The following is a 19,373-nucleotide window of genomic DNA, read 5'->3' on the forward strand; positions in this document are numbered from 1 at the left end:
CATCTTCCTTTTTATTTTTTAAAAATTTTCATTCTTTTTGTATATCTGAATCTGAAGTGTGTCCCTTGTAGACAGCATTTAGTTGAATCATAATTTTAAAATCCTTTCTGCCAATCTTGCCTTTGATTGGAGTATTTAATCCCTTTACATTTAATTTAATTACTGATAGTGTAGGATGTATGTTGGTCATTTTGTTTTCTATATGTCTTTTTTATTTCCCCATTACTGCCTTCTTTTTGGCTAAATGGATGTTTTCTACTTCTAGTATACCATTTTAATTCCGTTGTCATTTCTTTTACTTTTTTTTCTTTTTGAGTTTCTTAGTCCTTGTACTAGGCATTATTTAAAATAGCAGATTTTAAGTGTCTTTTAAGTCCATCATATGGACATCCTCAGGGATGGTTTCTACTTTTTTTTGCCATGTAAGGGCCATACTTTCTTGTTTCTTTGTGTAGTCTCAGATTGGTTAGCTTAATGGTCAGCTAATGATTGGACAGAAAATTCCTTAAATGCCTAAATTAAGAAGTCTCCCAGTCTTTGCTGGTGGGATCTGGGTGTGTGTGTGTTGGGGTATGCTTTCAACACTTAGCCAGGCAGTTGACAACTCTCCCTTAGCATTCACTAACTGCTTGTGCAAAGCCTCAGGGTCAGCCTGAGGCGAGAGCATAGGGCCTTCTCAGGTCTTTCCTGAACATGTGCACAGCCCTACACATGCATGGACTTCTAGATTCCCACCAATATGGTGGAGTTTTTCAAAACCCTTCTGTATATCTCATTCCCTTATTTTCCTTCAAGTGTTTTGTATAGCCTATTGTTTGCCCCAGCTGTTACTACCTCAGGCAGCTGCAGAATTAATCAATTGTCTCTAATTGTTTTTGACAAAGGGTCGTCACTGGACAAATTCAGAGTTAGGTTAAATAAAGACAGCTTTGCAAGTGGGCTCTTCCAGGGAACCACCAGACAATTTTCTGGGAATGAAACTTCAGAGGAGCTCCAAACCCATTTTGTTCCCTCTGGTGGCTGCTTGGCTGATAATTTTCCCATGATAATATGCTGTTGGTTTTCAAGGCTAGTGCAGAGCTGGAGAAGAGGGAATAGGAATGGTACATGTTAAAACGACACAAAGCTTGCTGTTCTTACCAAGAGTTGTATCATTTTCTTGAATAAACACTCTCTGGGTTATTTCAAATCTTTGATTAATTTCCAGAGTTCTGAAAAAGTTGATTCTAACACTTTTTCCAGTTTTCTTTGTTGCTTTTGTGGTGCAGGGAAATTTTAGAGGTCCTTATACCACCATTTTTGCTGATGTGAAAATAGGAAAAGTATTGAACCTGAAATCAAGGTCCTGTTTCACAACTTAGTATTTTTTGGTTTGGGGCTTACCAGTTGATCAAGAAATCTAAACTTGTGTTTCTTTGTCTTAAAAATGGGCATATTAATATCTACCTCTCAGAATTATTAAAGAGGTTAAGTGAGATAATGCATTTAATAATGTGCTGAATGAAAACTAATCTGTAAATACTGTCAGATGGAAGGACACGTAAGGCATTTTAAAGGAAAAATGAAAAAAACGATTTTATCATTCAGGTTTTGTTTATGAAAGCAGAGCCACTTGGAGTATTTTGGGGAATAGAGGTTCGCTAAAAGAATTCGATATTACACAAATGTGGGAAGGAAAATGAAGGAGTGAAAGAGGGAGTAAGAGGATCAGGGAAAGAATCATTTAACGATCCACTTGAAGCATTGGCACAAGTGCATCAGTCAGAACTTACAGGGGAATCTGAGAAGCCACATACTTCCAACCATCCAAATGGGAGGAGGAAGAAGGAACTTATGGAGAGGTCTGTGGAAAGCTGTTGGATCTCTGTAGCTACAAGCTCTGTGGGTCCAGAGTGAAGTGTCTTATGGTGGGCCCGGGGTTGCTATTGGTTGGCAGGGCCAGCAAGTGGAAAGACAAGATGGACACATAGAGCATGGTCAAGCTGGGATCTTCAGGACATCCCTGCCTCTTGTTTGATGTCATATTTAACCCTGACAACCTTGCAAGAGTAAAGGATGTTTGTTGCTTTACTTCTGCCTTTCAAATCCTTAGCAAGTTTCCCTTCTCACCAACTCTAACACGAAATCAGAAGGGAAAGGGATTTTAGGAAACGTAGTTCCCAGCTTAAGCAGGTACATAGCATGATCTGGTACATATGACTATGCAGTGGTTTAGTCCTTTTACTTGGGAGTTTACTTATTTGGAAAGTGACAAACTACTAATAGGCCCAGAGTACTGTATTTTTTAAGACAATTAATTAATTAATTTTTCCTTTTTTTGGTCAGTTTTTTGGATCTTAGTTTCCTGACCAGGGATCAAACCCACTGGACTACCAGGGAATTCCCAGACACAGAGTATTTTATAGATTGTGTTATATATGTAAAGAAGAATTTCTGATTTGGGGGGAACCTACAGTTTCTTCAAAAGAGGTTTAGATATTGAAGCATTCTTAGGGCATATAAGAACAAAAATAAAAATAATAACAAAAATAACACATAAACATTTATTCTACATATCTTGCTTTATTTAATAGATGAGTTCCTTCTAAGGAACGTATAAAATGAATTTTTATAAATGAAAATTTTCCTAATAACAAGTTACAGTGACAAGAGTATGTAATTTCCAATTGGTTTTTGGTTGACATTGGCATATAATTTTTTATTTTAGTTTCTTGACTTTTATTAGCATGATGTCATCAAGACTGGTAAGGTCTAATGGGATGGTGAGACAATCAAGGTCCTTTCAGACTGAATTATACCATAAGTCTATGTAATTCTGAGGAAAGACAGGGAAAGTCTACTTCTCTCTGTGCTAGTTAAAGCCCACTGCATTTGATGTTGCCTGGTTATTGGGTAGACAAAAATGTATTTGCTGTTTCAGTACCTGCTTAGCATATGTCAGGGGCTGTGAGTATTTGCTACAGTAAAGAGATCATGTCTGGAACAGTAGCTATAATTAGAGCACCATTACATTAAGTTTATAAGAATCTATGACATTTTCCAGGACCTGTCTGTGTTCTCAATTTAAATGGGTAGGTTAAACGGCCCATGCACACACGTACAAACACACACACTTTGCAGTGTCTCTCAAGTTTTTGATAGTGGCACGCATGTCTGTGGTTTACCTAGATATGCAGTGTTGCTTTGGGTTTTCTCTTTTAATGAGGAGAAGCAGCTTCAGAGGCTTTCACTTGGCCCTTTATTCCGAAGTAGCACTCACTGTGGACTCTGCTTGTTGCTGGATGTATGTAATTCACCTCTGTATTCAACTAGGGAAGTAACCACTGGGTGGGTTCGGGACTTAGTCCATCCCGTGGTAGACTTAGTATCTCCCATAAACCCACTGACTCAACATGGTGATATTCTGGGTCCCCGGGGATTAGCAGTAACTACGAGCTAATCAACCCTGAAAAAAGGAGGTATTTCTTTTTCCTCAGGATACAATTACCTGGTAAATGGTTATAATTACTTATTTAGGGAAAAAGAATTGTGGTATATACTTGTTACGTTATCACAGGGTCCTTTCTCACCAGTATTGAGTTGCTTGCTTATTTATTTGTTTGCTTATAAGAGGCTCTGAGTCTGTGAAATGACTCAGGGATAGGAATTAGGTGAGAGACAGTGTTTCAGCATGGTGATTCAGGTCAGACGTCTAGTCTCCAAATCTAAATTTTTAAAAAAAAAAATCTTACATAGATCAAGTTGTACTTAGTTGGCTGTTTATCTAATTTGGTTAAGAATCTTTATGATCAGTTGGCCATCACCTATGATCCATGCTAGTCACACCATTCTACTTATCACTCTGGCTGTGCCTGTTACAAAGAATTAATGTTCATCTTGCTTCCAGGGGCTATCAGCAAGTCTCTACTACCTTGGCTTCTGATCATCCCCATTGAAATCAGGAAGCTCATTTAACAGAAGGACCTCTCGGCTTTACCCCCAGCTTACATAGGATATCTACTCTAGCACTTTTCAAAATGCTGATACTCCCGGGTACAATGTATTTCTCAAAGTCAAGGTGAAAGGAGTATCCCCTTGGCCTTAATGGGGGACACAGGTAGGGTGGGTAACAGGTTGCAAATGATAAATTAACAACAGCCTTTTCTTCTAAGTTGTTGGATTCTTCCTTCCATATTACACCAAGGAATTTTTGGCATCTCAGCCTTAGTTTTGGCCATGTTTGAGTCTAGGTTTTAGTCAAGCAGTTGAGCAAATAGTTTGGAACCATCCCCAGCTGCTTGAGTTAGAACTGTGAATCAAAATTTTCTGATGAGTATCTACGTTGAGCTGATTTAAAATTATGATCCTCTTTGTTTATGGTCTAGCTCCCTTAGAATCTTTTTCCACACGGTCCCAAGGTTTTCTCTCTAGAAAGTAACAAAATCTTGCAGTTCTTTTTGTGTATAACCCATTTACATGTCTGGAGGCAATGAGGGGTGGGAGGGGTTAGGTAATAGGAGAGAATTGGCATTCTCTTGCAAGCTTGAGGTGTAGTTGTTACACTGTCCTTAAGCAAGGTAGCACTAGGCTTATCAGATAGGGGAGGGTTGCCTCTGCTGGCTTGGAGGAAACTCCATAGAATCTGGGGGTTTTCTGTTATCTGAATCATCCCAAATGTCTCCATTTAAATTCTTGGGTCTTGCTCTTTTATGATCAGTGCCCTCTTCTCCTGGCCATGATGAAGTAAGTGGCACTAGAGTAACCCTCTCGCTTTAAACAACTGTTGCAGTTATTATTGGTATATAAGAAACCACATCAAAACATAGTGGCTTAAAACAATAGCAGTTGTTTATTTATCTCTCATTGTTTCTGTGGAACAGAAATTTAGGAAGGCCACTTGTGACTTGAGAAAGGTGAGGTGATACAATATTAACTCTAAATGAACTTAGATCAATTGAAGATGCACATGAGTAGCCCTAGAGCAATCATGAAAATTTAATAAAATGATGTGTAGCTAAGAGGCAATAGAGGAAATAAAATGAATGAGTAAAGCATATTTGATTAACCCAATCAAATGCCCTAACTTTCACATAGAACTAGTGAAACTGAATTCATCCTATATTGTAATTCAGCAATCCCGCAAGAGCAATGCCTGCATCTGATTTTTGCCTGTACCAGCTTGGCAGCTACAAGGAAAACAAATTCTTTTAGGAAATTATAGAAATTCCCTGGTTCTCTGGCCTTGAGGATTTAAAACACTGAGTGTCATTTTCTCTTTTTGAGCTGTCCGGTGAACTTCGGAGCAGCTGACCTACCTCACAGTCTTGCTCTCTCTCACAATGTCCCGTCACTCAAACTGTAAAAGCCTTGCATTAGATCGGTGCTTCATTCTAAGTTACCGCAGGTGATAATTTAAGTAATCCTTTCATCACTGGATGTCCTGGACTACTGACGTTAAGCCCTGTCGTGGTCACTGGGTCCTCATTGTCTTCAACTCCAACCAGGTCAGATAACCAATCACAAGGTTTCACTTTTCTTTTTTTTTTTTTAACATCTTTATTGGAGTATAATTGCTTTACAGTGGTGTGTTAGTTTCTGCTTTATAACAAGGTGAATCAGTTATACATATATATATGTCCCCATATCGCTTCCCTCTTGCGTCTCCCTCCCTCCCGCCCTCCCTATCCCACCATTTCTTTTTCCTCAGGATACAATTACCTGGTAAATGGTTATAATTACTTATTTAGGGAAAAAGAATTGTGGTATATACTTGTTACGTTATCACAGGGTCCTTTCTCACCAGTATTGAGTTGCTTGCTTATTTATTTGTTTGCTTATAAGAGGCTCTGAGTCTGTGAAATGACTCAGGGATAGGAATTAGGTGAGAGACAGTGTTTCAGCATGGTGATTCAGGTCAGACGTCTAGTCTCCAAATCTAAATTTAAAAAAAAAAAAAATCTTACATAGATCAAGTTGTACTTAGTTGGCTGTTTATCTAATTTGGTTAAGAATCTTTATGATCAGTTGGCCATCACCTATGATCCATGCTAGTCACACCATTCTACTTATCACTCTGGCTGTGCCTGTTACAAAGAATTAATGTTCATCTTGCTTCCAGGGGCTATCAGCAAGTCTCTACTACCTTGGCTTCTGATCATCCCCATTGAAATCAGGAAGCTCATTTAACAGAAGGACCTCTCGGCTTTACCCCCAGCTTACATAGGATATCTACTCTAGCACTTTTCAAAATGCTGATACTCCCGGGTACAATGTATTTCTCAAAGTCAAGGTGAAAGGAGTATCCCCTTGGCCTTAATGGGGGACACAGGTAGGGTGGGTAACAGGTTGCAAATGATAAATTAACAACAGCCTTTTCTTCTAAGTTGTTGGATTCTTCCTTCCATATTACACCAAGGAATTTTTGGCATCTCAGCCTTAGTTTTGGCCATGTTTGAGTCTAGGTTTTAGTCAAGCAGTTGAGCAAATAGTTTGGAACCATCCCCAGCTGCTTGAGTTAGAACTGTGAATCAAAATTTTCTGATGAGTATCTACGTTGAGCTGATTTAAAATTATGATCCTCTTTGTTTATGGTCTAGCTCCCTTAGAATCTTTTTCCACACGGTCCCAAGGTTTTCTCTCTAGAAAGTAACAAAATCTTGCAGTTCTTTTTGTGTATAACCCATTTACATGTCTGGAGGCAATGAGGGGTGGGAGGGGTTAGGTAATAGGAGAGAATTGGCATTCTCTTGCAAGCTTGAGGTGTAGTTGTTACACTGTCCTTAAGCAAGGTAGCACTAGGCTTATCAGATAGGGGAGGGTTGCCTCTGCTGGCTTGGAGGAAACTCCATAGAATCTGGGGGTTTTCTGTTATCTGAATCATCCCAAATGTCTCCATTTAAATTCTTGGGTCTTGCTCTTTTATGATCAGTGCCCTCTTCTCCTGGCCATGATGAAGTAAGTGGCACTAGAGTAACCCTCTCGCTTTAAACAACTGTTGCAGTTATTATTGGTATATAAGAAACCACATCAAAACATAGTGGCTTAAAACAATAGCAGTTGTTTATTTATCTCTCATTGTTTCTGTGGAACAGAAATTTAGGAAGGCCACTTGTGACTTGAGAAAGGTGAGGTGATACAATATTAACTCTAAATGAACTTAGATCAATTGAAGATGCACATGAGTAGCCCTAGAGCAATCATGAAAATTTAATAAAATGATGTGTAGCTAAGAGGCAATAGAGGAAATAAAATGAATGAGTAAAGCATATTTGATTAACCCAATCAAATGCCCTAACTTTCACATAGAACTAGTGAAACTGAATTCATCCTATATTGTAATTCAGCAATCCCGCAAGAGCAATGCCTGCATCTGATTTTTGCCTGTACCAGCTTGGCAGCTACAAGGAAAACAAATTCTTTTAGGAAATTATAGAAATTCCCTGGTTCTCTGGCCTTGAGGATTTAAAACACTGAGTGTCATTTTCTCTTTTTGAGCTGTCCGGTGAACTTCGGAGCAGCTGACCTACCTCACAGTCTTGCTCTCTCTCACAATGTCCCGTCACTCAAACTGTAAAAGCCTTGCATTAGATCGGTGCTTCATTCTAAGTTACCGCAGGTGATAATTTAAGTAATCCTTTCATCACTGGATGTCCTGGACTACTGACGTTAAGCCCTGTCGTGGTCACTGGGTCCTCATTGTCTTCAACTCCAACCAGGTCAGATAACCAATCACAAGGTTTCACTTTTCTTTTTTTTTTTTTTAACATCTTTATTGGAGTATAATTGCTTTACAGTGGTGTGTTAGTTTCTGCTTTATAACAAGGTGAATCAGTTATACATATATATATGTCCCCATATCGCTTCCCTCTTGCGTCTCCCTCCCTCCCGCCCTCCCTATCCCACCCCTCTAGGTGGTCACAAAGCACTGAACTGATACCCTGTGCTATGCGGCTGCTTCCCCCAGCTCTCTATTTTACGTTTGGTAATGTACATATGTCCATGCCGCTCTCTCACTTTGTCCCAGCTTATTACCCTTCCCCCTCCCTCCCCGTGTCCTCAAGTCCATTCTCTAGTACGTCTGCATCTTTATTCCTGTCCTTCCCCTAGGTTCTTCATGACCATTTTTTTTTTAGATTCCATATATATGTGTTAGCATATGGTATTTGTTTTTCTCTTTCTGACTTACTTCACTCTGTATGACAGACTCTAGGTCCATCCACCTCACTACAGATAACTCAATTTCGTTTCTTTTTATGGCTAGGAAACCATAAACAAGACGAAAAGACAGCCCTCAGAATGGGAGAAAATATTTGCAAATGAAGCAACTGACAAAGGATTAATCTGCAAAATATGCAAGCAACTCATGCAGCTCAAAAAAACAAACCCAATCCAAAAATGGGCAGAAGACCTAAACAGACATTTCTCCAAAGAAGATATACAGATTGCCAACAAACACATGAAAGGATGCTCAACATCACTAATCATTAGAGAAATGCAAATCAAAACTACAATGAGATATCATCTCACACCGCTCAGAATGTCCATCATCAAAAAATCTACAAACAGTAAATGCTGGAGAGGGTGTGGAGAAAAGGGAACCCTCTTGCACTGTTGGTGGGAATGTAAATTGATACAGCCACTATGGAGAACAGTATGGAGGTTCCTTAAAAAACTAAAGTTTCACTTTTTTCAGGAGTGTATTGACAGCAGTCACTTCTGTACCCAGTTACTGTAATGGTCATTGTTTAATTGCAGACCACAGAATCCACTGTAACAGTTTAAAGCAGAAGTGGGAGAGTGTGGGTATCAAGTTTCAGTGCCATGCTGTCAAGAGAAATGCCTCAACTACACTGTAAGGTCATTTCAGCAAAAATCCCGCTGTGGCTACAATCTGTTATACACAATTTGGTTGAATACATACACGTATATACATAAAAATAAATATATTGAATACAAAGTATATTGAAATGTACCTACTGAAAAATCAATATATCAAATAAGGAATTATAGTTAGATACATTAATAACTGCTGTATTATCTGTGAATAAAGGAATTACATGGATTATATTTGAAAACTTCGTGTTTATTTTGGCCGTTTAGGACTTGGAATTGTTTTCTCTTAGAACCTGTTTTATAAATTCTGGTTTCATTTTCAGACTAGCCTAAAAGACCTACATAACCCATACTGTATCAGAAATGCAAAAGAGGCGGCGGCATCCAAAGACACTTTTAGAAGTACAGCCGTCTTAAAAGATTTCACAAAAATTAGACTGCTTAAGACTTAAATTATAGATATGTTGAACCTAAAGAAAATAATATATACAGACTTTAAGATTGCCAGCCACGCAAGTTAGGGGGTCTAAACTACCATTTTGGCTACCAAAGGATGGCTTCCTGGATATCTACATCCACTTTGGCCAAGGCTGTCTTGGCATATTTGGTGACCCCACTGCTGTTTATGTGGAAGTATTTGTGTGTGAGGATGGAAAGTAGAGCTGCTACCATGCTTCTTGCCCTCTGTTGAAATTAATCAGAAATGGGGGTGGGGGTGGGTAACAGCATGGGTGGGGGAAGTTGGGTAGTATATGTCACAAGTACAGAGTTAGCTTGGGTGACAAGGTGAATCCGAATTGTGGACACATGAGAATAATACCCAAGCCATGTACTGAGGATGGTCTTTAATTTCTATAGTGAATGAACTGTCTGGAAGCAGATAGGTCTCATGTTGGCAAGGTTTTTTTTTGTTTTTTGTTTTTGTTTGTTTTTTTGGCCACGCTGCACGGCATGCAGGATCCTAGTTCCCCAACTGGGGATCGAACCGTGCCCTCTGCCGTGGAAGCGCGGAGTCCTAACTACCGGACCACCAGGGAATTCCGGCAGGTTTTATCTGTGAGGTGTGATGTAGTTCGGTTCAGAGGTAGGTGTTTAGCAGTGCCTATTAAATTGTACCCTCTCCCTTCTTTTATAAATTTTTCAGCGATCCCAGGCTCCTGAAGCATACCATTTTTAAAAAGGGAAAACATACTTTTCATTGCTATTGGGTGGAGGTGAATTGAAGGCTCTGCTCTAACGGTCACAGTGGTGACAACTGGAACAGGGAGCAGGGAAAAGGGGAGCTAAATGAATCCCCCCCAATATCATGAGGTCAGCCTCTCCTTGGTGCCTTTCCTTGAGGATTCCAGAGGCCAGCGAAGCGTGTTCACCTCTTACTTCTTGTTCCTCTGTTACTTGTACCATGTTTATCTTCTACTGTTCCTCTCTTTTTCAGCCTGTGTCCTAGATGCATGAAGTAAGCAGGTCATCTCAAACTTTGAAAATAAAATTTTGGATCATGTGACATAAAAGATTGTATATGTGCCCAAAAATAGGCATTTGTCACTATTCAGCAATTTAGTTATTTCTGTTGTTATTTCTAGGCAGAAGAAATCCTCAGGCAAGAGCTGGAGAAAAAAGAAACACCAAGTCTATACTGCTTGCTTGGAGATGTCCTTCGAGAGCACTCTTACTACGACCAGGCCTGGGAGTTGTCTCAGCACCGCAGCGCTCGCGCCCAGCGCTCCAAAGGCCTCCTGCATCTGCGAAGCAAAGAGTTTAAAGAATGCGTGGAGTGCTTCGAACGCTCGGTGAAGATTAATCCCATGCAGGTTGGACAGTTCATAAAGCCTCATCTGCTCTTGCCTTTCTTTGATTTTGACTTACTGAATGAATACCCATTTTCTTTCATAAAGACTGGGGAGCTCATCTGTGAGCTAAGAACCTAGCCTTTAGAATACTTCTTGCTTGTCACTAAGAGTGGACAGGTTGCTTTTCTCTTACTCGCTTTCTTTTGTGCTTCTTTTATTCACTTTTCTGTTTCTTTTTGTTATTTCTCTCTGTTAACCTGTCCTTAACACAAATACAGCTATTAAAGTTAGGCTCCATTTTGAGTAGATATACTAGGAAGGAAGTGAATGAGAGTCATAATTGCAGGCAGTGAAGGACTCTGCAAGTAATGGTTGATGTCAATAATGAAAGAAAAACCTTTATATAAAAAGGGTAACATATAGAATGGGTAGTTGATCATTTTAGGAAAAAAATGTATTTACATGCACAGAAGCATTTCTAAATGTTTAAAAAAATTTTTAAGATTTGAAAAAATGCAAAAGGAACCTGGATCTTTAAAATAAGTAAGTGCAAAATAAACCCATAGGAGAAGACCTAATTTTGAGGGGAAAGAGATCAACCTATTTTGTATTTACTGATACTCAGTTAGTTAAATGGTTTTATTCCTAGAAATGGTTATTTTTTTTAACCAAACTTTCCTTCTGACTGCTTTCCCAATCACCAAAGTCACACATACCTGTCAGCCATGCTCCTGACAAACATGCACACCGACTTGATAGAATTTTAGTTATAATACTAATTTAATATCAGCCACTAATATTTACTGAGTACTTACTATGAGCCAGGTACCTCTTTGGGCACTTTGCCAGTATTTGAACCCAGACAGTCTCACTCCAGAGCCAGCAATCTGTTCTTTTTTTAATTGTGATAAAAAGCCTGTAACATAAAATTTACCATTTAACAGAAAAGTTAACCATTTCTAAGTGTACAGTTCAGTAGTGTGAAGTACATTCACTTTGTTGTGTAGCCATTGCCACCACCCATCCCTGTAACTCTTCTCATCCTGCAGAACTGAAACTCTGCACCTAGTAAACACTAGCTCCCGGTTCTCCCCCCACGACTCTAGTCCCTAAAAACCACTCTACTTTCTGTCTCTATGAATTTGGCTACTCTAAGTACCTCATATGAGTGGGATCATACAAGATTTGTCCTTTTGTGACTGGCGTATTTCACTTAGCATAATGCCCTCAAGGTTCATCCATGTTGTATCATGTGTCAGAATTTTCTTTCAAGACTGAATGATATTTCACTGTATGTACATACCAGTTATTTTATCCATTCATCTGTCCATGGACAGTGGGTTGCTCCTACCTCTTGTCTGTTGTAAGTAGTGCTGCAGTGAATGAGGGTGTGCAGAAATGTTCACTTTTGAACTGGGTAGACTTGGGGCATATCTTTTACATTGAAAAAAAATCAGAACACATTTTTTTTTTATGACAGGTTGAGCTAATTGCTTACTTTCCTTGCTCTGCGTAGTGAATACAATGAGAATCTTTCTCATCTGTGGGCTGGTGAGAAGCCTGGAGAAGAGAGTAGGACAGGTGGGAGTACAGAATATCAGCAGAAACTGACAGTTGCATTTCGCAGCAAGAATGCTTAACATAGAGTTGGTTTTTGTTGACAACTTTCTCTCTATCTCAGAGTTCTCAGCTGGGGACGATTTTGTCTCCGGGTCCTTTGGCAATGGTGGGGAGGTGAAGGGATGCACTACTGACATCTAGTGGGTAGAGACCAGGGATGCTGCCAAGCATCCCATAATGCTCAGCACAGCCCTCCACAATAAAGAATTATCCCGGCTAAAATGTCAGTAGTGCCAAGGTTGAGAAACCCTGCACTAACTTGATTATCACTGGACACTTTTTTTTCGGTAGAAAATAGAACTCAGTATTGTGTTACTAAAATTTTACTTTTATGGAAAACTGTATCATATCCTTGCTTATCTGTTTAAAGTTTACCCAACCACAGCTGCCATAAGGAGTAGGGAAAATAAATTCCCTCCCTTAGCCTCCACTGTCTAAGTTAAATCACGCACATGAATTGTTTTCTCAAGCACACAGTCTCTTCTTAATGTCCAGCCTTAACATTGTCCTCCTGCCTCACTGGCTACTCCTTCTCAGTCTTCTTTGCTGGTTCCTGGGGCTTAGTCGTTGGGCTGTATATCTCTGTCTACGCTCACTGCCTTGATTTAATCTAGTCCCATAGCTTAAATACCATCTGTATGCTGACAACTCCTAAAAGTTTATTTTCAGTCCTGTCTTCTCCCCTCAATTGTAGACTTCTGTATCTCACTGCTTTCTCAGTCTCCCCATTCATTACTCTGACTTAACATTTCTAATATCCGAAATACTGTTCTCCCCCTCCTAAAAGCTTTTGCCCCCAAGATCATCCGCATCCCTGTAAGTGGCAGCCTGTTTGGTCTTGGAGTCATCCTTGATTTCTGTTTCCCTCATATCCCACATCTAATCTATCAGCAAATCCTAGGAGATCTGCCTTTGAAGTATATCCGGAATTGGACAACTGCTTGCTACCTGCCACCATTCTGGTGAAATACCCATCACCTCTCACCTAGTTAATATGTTACCTCCTTACTGGTCTTCCTGCCTCTGTCTTGTTACAATCTGCCTGTACTCAATGAACATCCAAGTTGATCCTTTCAAATGCAAGTCATATGTGTCATTCCTCTGCTCCATCACCTGTGATAATAACCAGGTCTCTGACTGGCTCTCAAGGCTTTTCCAAGCCTAGCCCCTGTTGCTTCTTTACCTTCTTCCTCCCATTCTCCCCCTCACTCACCCCACATTAGCCTCTTTGTTCTTTCCTAAACATTATGGGCACATTTCTGCCTCTGGGTTTCATGACTTGCTGTTCCTCTGCCTGGAATGTTCTTCTTCTGGACAGATATCTGCATACCTTGCTCCATGACCTCATTCACTTCTGGGATCAAATGTCACTTTCTCAGAGAGGCCTTCCATAATCATTCTATTTAAAATCACACCCCCACTTTCCACCCTTACCTTACGTTCCTTATTTTCCTTCCCTACTTTATTTTTCTCCATAGTACTTAGCACCTTCTAATATTATATATAGCTTACTTAAAAAAAAAAAGTCTTGGGCTTCCCTGGTGGTGCAGTGGTTGAGAGTCCGCCTGCTGATGCAGGGGACACGGGTTAGTGCCCCGGTCCGGGAAGATCCCACATGCCGCGGAGCGGCTGGGCCCGTGAGCCGTGGCCGCTGGGCCTGCGTGTCCGGAGCCTGTGCTTTGCAACGGGAGAGGCCACAGCAGTGAGAGGCCTGTGTACCACAAAAAAAAAAAAAATCTTTTTCTCCTCCACTACAATGTAAGTTCTATGAAGGTAGAAATTTTTATCTGTGTGGTTCATTTACATTTTCCTAGTGCTTGTAACAGTGCCTAGCACATATTGGGTCTTTAATAAATAATTGTTGAATGAGTGAACAAATAATATCTTCAACCAGTTATTCAATCAAATACATATTAATTGTCTGCTGTACACATGGCACGGAACCAGAGGAGGAAGCAGTAGCAGCAGATCACCAGATGGCCTGGTTTGTACCCTCTGCTACAGTCTAGTGAAATGGACATAGACAAAGCTAGCCAACAGTATGAGGCCTCAAAGAAAAACCCAGAGAGTAATTTTTAAAGACACAAGTTTTGTTTTGTTTTGTTTTGTTTTTGCGGTACGCGGGCCTCTCACTGTTGTGGCCTCTCCCGTTGTGGAGCACAGGCTCCGGACGCGCAGGCTCAGCAGCCATGGTTCACGGGCCCAGCCGCTCCGTGGCATGTAGGATCCTCCCGGACCGGGACACAAACCTGTGTCCCCTGCATCGGCAGGCGGACTCTCAACCACTGCGCCACCAGGGAAGCCTGTGAATTGGGCTTTGAAGGACACATAATACTTGAATAGGCCAATGGAAAGGCAGTGGTGAGGACATTCCAGGCAGGTGAACAGTATGAGCCCAGCCCTGGAAACACAAAGAGAAGGGGGATGCGTGCGTGTGTGTGTGTGTGTGTGTGTGTGTGTGTGTGTGTGTGTGTGTACACACAGAGTGTTAGTGAATAGGGTAGTTTTTTAGAGTGGGAGGGCAGGGAAGCCTGTGAATTGGGCTTTGAAGGACACATAATACTTGAATAGGCCAATGGAAAGGCAGTGGTGAGGACATTCCAGGCAGGTGAACAGTATGAGCCCAGCCCTGGAAACACAAAGAGAAGGGGGATGCGTGCGTGTGTGTGTGTGTGTGTGTGTGTGTGTGTGTGTGTGTGTACACAGAGTGTTAGTGAATAGGCTAGTTTTTTAGAGTGAGAGGGAATAGGGCAGTCCCAGTGGGAAAGCTAGACTGGAGCCATATTGTGGAAGGTCTTGAAGGTGAGGCCTTTGGTTTTTGTATTTGGCAGGTAGGGAGCTATTAAAAGGTTGATTTGTGTTTGGCTTTGTTGAATTGAAGGAATGTGGTGTGCATGGAGGTGTTAAGAGTATTGTTTTGGGGCTTCCCTGGTGGCGCAGTGGTTGCGCGTCCGCCTGCTGATGCGGGGGAACCGGGTTCGCGCCCCGGTCTGGGAGGATCCCACATGCCGCGGAGCGGCTGGGCCCGTGAGCCGTGGCCGCTGGGCCTGCGCGTCCGGAGCCTGTGCTCCGCAACGGGAGAGGCCACGGCAGAGGGAGGCCGGCATACCACCAAAAAAAAAAAAAAAAAAAAAAAAAAAGAGTATTGTTTTGGCAACTCTGTGGCCATGGGAGACACTAGATGTAGGTAGGCTTAGGAACTATACCAGTGGTCTAGCAGGACAGTTGTCTGTGGGGGAGGGGCAATAGGAAAGAAGGGGTGGAATAAGGGAATTCGCAAGAGTGGACTTGACAGGGCCCAATGGTCTCATTATATGATTTCAAATTAATTACTTAGCAAGACAAAGAAGTGACAATTGCTCCAAGCAGCGTCACAGAGCAAACAGATATTATGTGAGGATATTTTGCAGTTTGTCATATGGATCGAATTCAGGCAGCCTGTAAGCCATGCCAGAATATGCAGGCGTATGATGCTACAGTTGTACAGAACTACTACAAGATGCAAACTTGAACGCTATAGACTTACTATAACTCTTAATGCAAGTTTGAATTGTCTCTGAAGAAGGAGAGCTCCTACATGCTATTGTCTCCTCTAAGTCCTGGAATGAAAGGAAAATAGAAAAACAGAATTTAAAAAATTCTATCCCTGCTTTTCTGACATATCCAAACAATTAGGTTTAATAAGAAAACTCAGGCAAATGAGAGAGATATTTGAATGGCTTTTGTGCATTGTAAAGACTTCCTGAAATCAAATTGTTATAAAAATAGGAATGTTTGGTTTTATATCAGGGATGGTCTACAAAACTAAATGCATTTGCCTATGGTACATTTGTTAGAGAACCAATAGACGTGTGTACCGTTTGCATTTGTGTTGAGATTGTTAGCTTCCATTCATTTACCCCTACCTGTTTCATTTTCCCAAGTAACTTTTGAAACTACTAAAATTCAAAATCAACCATAGACTTCTGGGGATTGTGGGCTGTTAGAAGCTGAAGTGGGTGGTAATAGGAACATACATATCGATAATTACCTTAAATGTAAAAGGATTAAATGCTCCAACCAAAAGACATAGACCTGCTGAATGGATACAAAAACAAGACCCATATATATGCGGTCTACAAGAGACCCACGTCAGAACTAGGGACACATACAGACTGAAAGTGAGGGGATGGAAAAAGATATTCCATGCAAATGGAAATCAAAAGAAAGCTGGAGTAGCAATTCTCATATCAGACAAAACAGACTTTAAAACAAAGACTATTACAAGAGACAAAGAAGGACACTACATAATGATCAAGGGATCAATCCAAGAAGAAGATATAACAATTGTAAATATTGATGCACCCAACATAGGAGCACCTCAATACATAAGCAAATGCTAACAGCCATAAAAGGGGAAATCAACAGTAACACAGTTACACTAGGGGACTTTAAAACCCCATTTTCACCAATGGACAGATCATCCAAAATGAAAATAAATAAGGAAACCCAAGGTTTAAGTGATACATTAAACAAGATGGACTTCATTGATATTTATAGGACATTCCATCCAAAAACAACAGAATACATGTTCTTCTCAAGTGCTCATAGAACATTCTCCAGGGTAGATCATATCTTGGGTCACAAATCAAGCCTTGGTAAATTTAAGAAAATTGAAATCATATCAAGTATCTTTTCCGAGGACAACGCTATGAGACTAGATATCAATTACAGGAAAAAATCTGTAAAACACACAAACACATGGAGGCTAAACAATACACTACTAAATAACCAAGAGATCACTGAAGAAATCCAAGAGGAAATCAGAAAACACCTAGAAACAAATGACAATGAAAACATAATGACCCAAAACCTATGGGATGCAGCAAAAGCAGTTCTAAGCGGGAAGTTTATAGCAATGCAAGCCTACCTCAACAAACAAGAAACATCTCAAATAAACAACCTAAGCTAATAAATGAAAAAGAAATGAAGGAAACAATAACAAAGATCAATAAAACTAAAAGCTGGTTGGTTCTTTGAGAAGATAAACAAAATTGATAAACCATTAGCCAGAATCATCACGAAGAAAAGGGAGAAGACACAAATGAACAGAATTAGAAATGAAAACGGAGACGTAACAACTGACACTGCAGAAATACAAAGGATCATGAGAGATTACTACAAACAACTATATGCCAATAAAATGGACAACCTGGAAGAAATGGACAAATTCTTAGAAAAGCACAACCTTCCAAGACTGAATCAGGAAGAAATAGAAAACATAAGCAGACCAATCAAAAGCACTGAAATTGAGACTGTGATTAAAACTCTTCCAACAAACAAAAGCCCAGGACCAGATGGCTTCACAGGCGAATTCTATCAAACATTTAGAGAAGAGCTAACACCTATCCTTCTCAAACTCTTCCAAAATATAGCACAGGGGGGAACACTCCCAAACTCATTCTATGAGGCCACCATCACCTTGATAACAAAACCAGACAAAGATGTCACAAAGAAAGAAAACCGCAGGCCAATATCACTGATGAATATAGATGCAAAAATCCTCAACAAAATACTAGCAAACAGAATCCAACAGCACATTAAAAGGATCATTCACCATAATCAAGTGGGGTTTATCCCAGGAATGCAAGGATTCTTCAATATACGCAAATCAATCAATGTGATACACCGTATTAACAAATTGAAGAATAAAAACCATATGATCATCTCAATAGATGCAGAAAAAGCTTTCGACAAAATTCAACACCCATTTATGATTAAAAACCCTCCAGAAAGTAGGCATAGAGGGAACTTACCTCAACATAATAAAGGCTATATAGGACAAACCCACATCCAACATCGTTCTCAATGGTGAAAAACTGAAACCATTTTTACTAAGATCAGGAACAGGACAAGGTTGCCCAGTCTCACCACTGTTATTCAACCTAGTGTTGGAAGTTTTAGCCACAGCAATCAGAGAAGAAAAAGAAATAAAAGGCATCCAAATTGGAAAAGAAGAAGTAAAGCTGTCACTGTTTGCCGATGACATGATACTATACATAGAGAATCCTAAAGATGCTACCAGAAAACTACTAGAGCTAATCAATGAATTTGGTAAAGTAGCAGGATGCAAAATTAATGCACAGAAGTCTCTTGCATTCCTATACACTAATGATGAAAAATCTGAAAGTGAAATTAAGGAAGCACTCCCATTTACCATTGCAACAAAAACAATAAAATACCTAGGAATAAACCTGCCTAAGGAGACAAAAGACCTGTATGCAGAAAACTATAAGACACTGATGAATGAAATAAAGATGGTACAAATAGATGGAGAGATATACCATGTTCTTGGATTGGAAGAATCAACATTGTGAAAATGACTATACTACCCAAAGCAATCTACAGATTCAATGCAACCCCTATCAAACTACCACTGGCTTTTTTCACAGAACTAGAACAAAAAATTTCACAATTTATATGGAAACACAAAAGACCCTGAATAGCCAAAGCAATCTTGAGATAGAAAAACAGAGCTGGAGGAATCAGGCTCCCGGACTTCAGACTATACTACAAAGGTACGGTAATCATGACAGTATGGTACTGGCGCAAAAACAGAAGTATATATCAATGGAACAGGATAGAAAGCCCAGAGTTAAACCCACGCACATATGGTCACCTTGTTTTTGATAAAGGAGGCAAGAATATACAATGGAGAAAAGACAGCCTCCTCAATAAGCAGGCAGAACACTCTATAACATAAATCACAGCAAGATCCTTTTTGACCCACCTCCTAGAGAAATGGAAATAAAAACAAACAAATTGGACCTAATGAAACTTAAAAGCTTTTGCACAGCAAAGGAAACCATAAACAAGACGAAAAGAGAACCCTCAGAATGGGAGAAAATATTTGCAAATGAAGCAACTGACAAAGGATTAATCTCCAAAATTTACAAGCAGCTCATGCAGCCTCAATTTCAAGAAAACAACCCAATCAAAAAATGGGCAGAAGACCTACGTAGACATTTCTCCAAAGAAGATAAACAGATTGACTACAAACACATGAAAGAGAATGCTCAACATCACTAATCATTAGAGAAATGCAAATCAAAACTACAATGAGATATCACCTCACACCGGTCAGAATGGCCATCATCAAAAAATCTACAAACA

General features: G+C 40.0%; 1 protein-coding gene across 7 annotated transcripts in view; it reads left to right on the top strand.

Moving 5' to 3' along the window:
• TTC27 (tetratricopeptide repeat domain 27) overlaps positions 1-19,373 on the top strand; it is a 184,497-nt gene that overhangs the window by 116,963 nt on the left and 48,161 nt on the right. For all 7 annotated transcript variants that reach the window (XM_055089104.1, XM_055089105.1, XM_024118808.3 and 4 more), the window contains exon 13: positions 10,395-10,622. In XM_055089104.1, coding sequence (XP_054945079.1) covers positions 10,395-10,622 — 228 coding nt within the window. The remainder of the gene's footprint in view (positions 1-10,394; positions 10,623-19,373) is intronic.

This window comes from Physeter macrocephalus, chromosome 12 (assembly GCF_002837175.3).
Source record: "Physeter macrocephalus isolate SW-GA chromosome 12, ASM283717v5, whole genome shotgun sequence".
Taxonomy (NCBI): Eukaryota; Metazoa; Chordata; class Mammalia; order Artiodactyla; family Physeteridae; genus Physeter; species Physeter macrocephalus.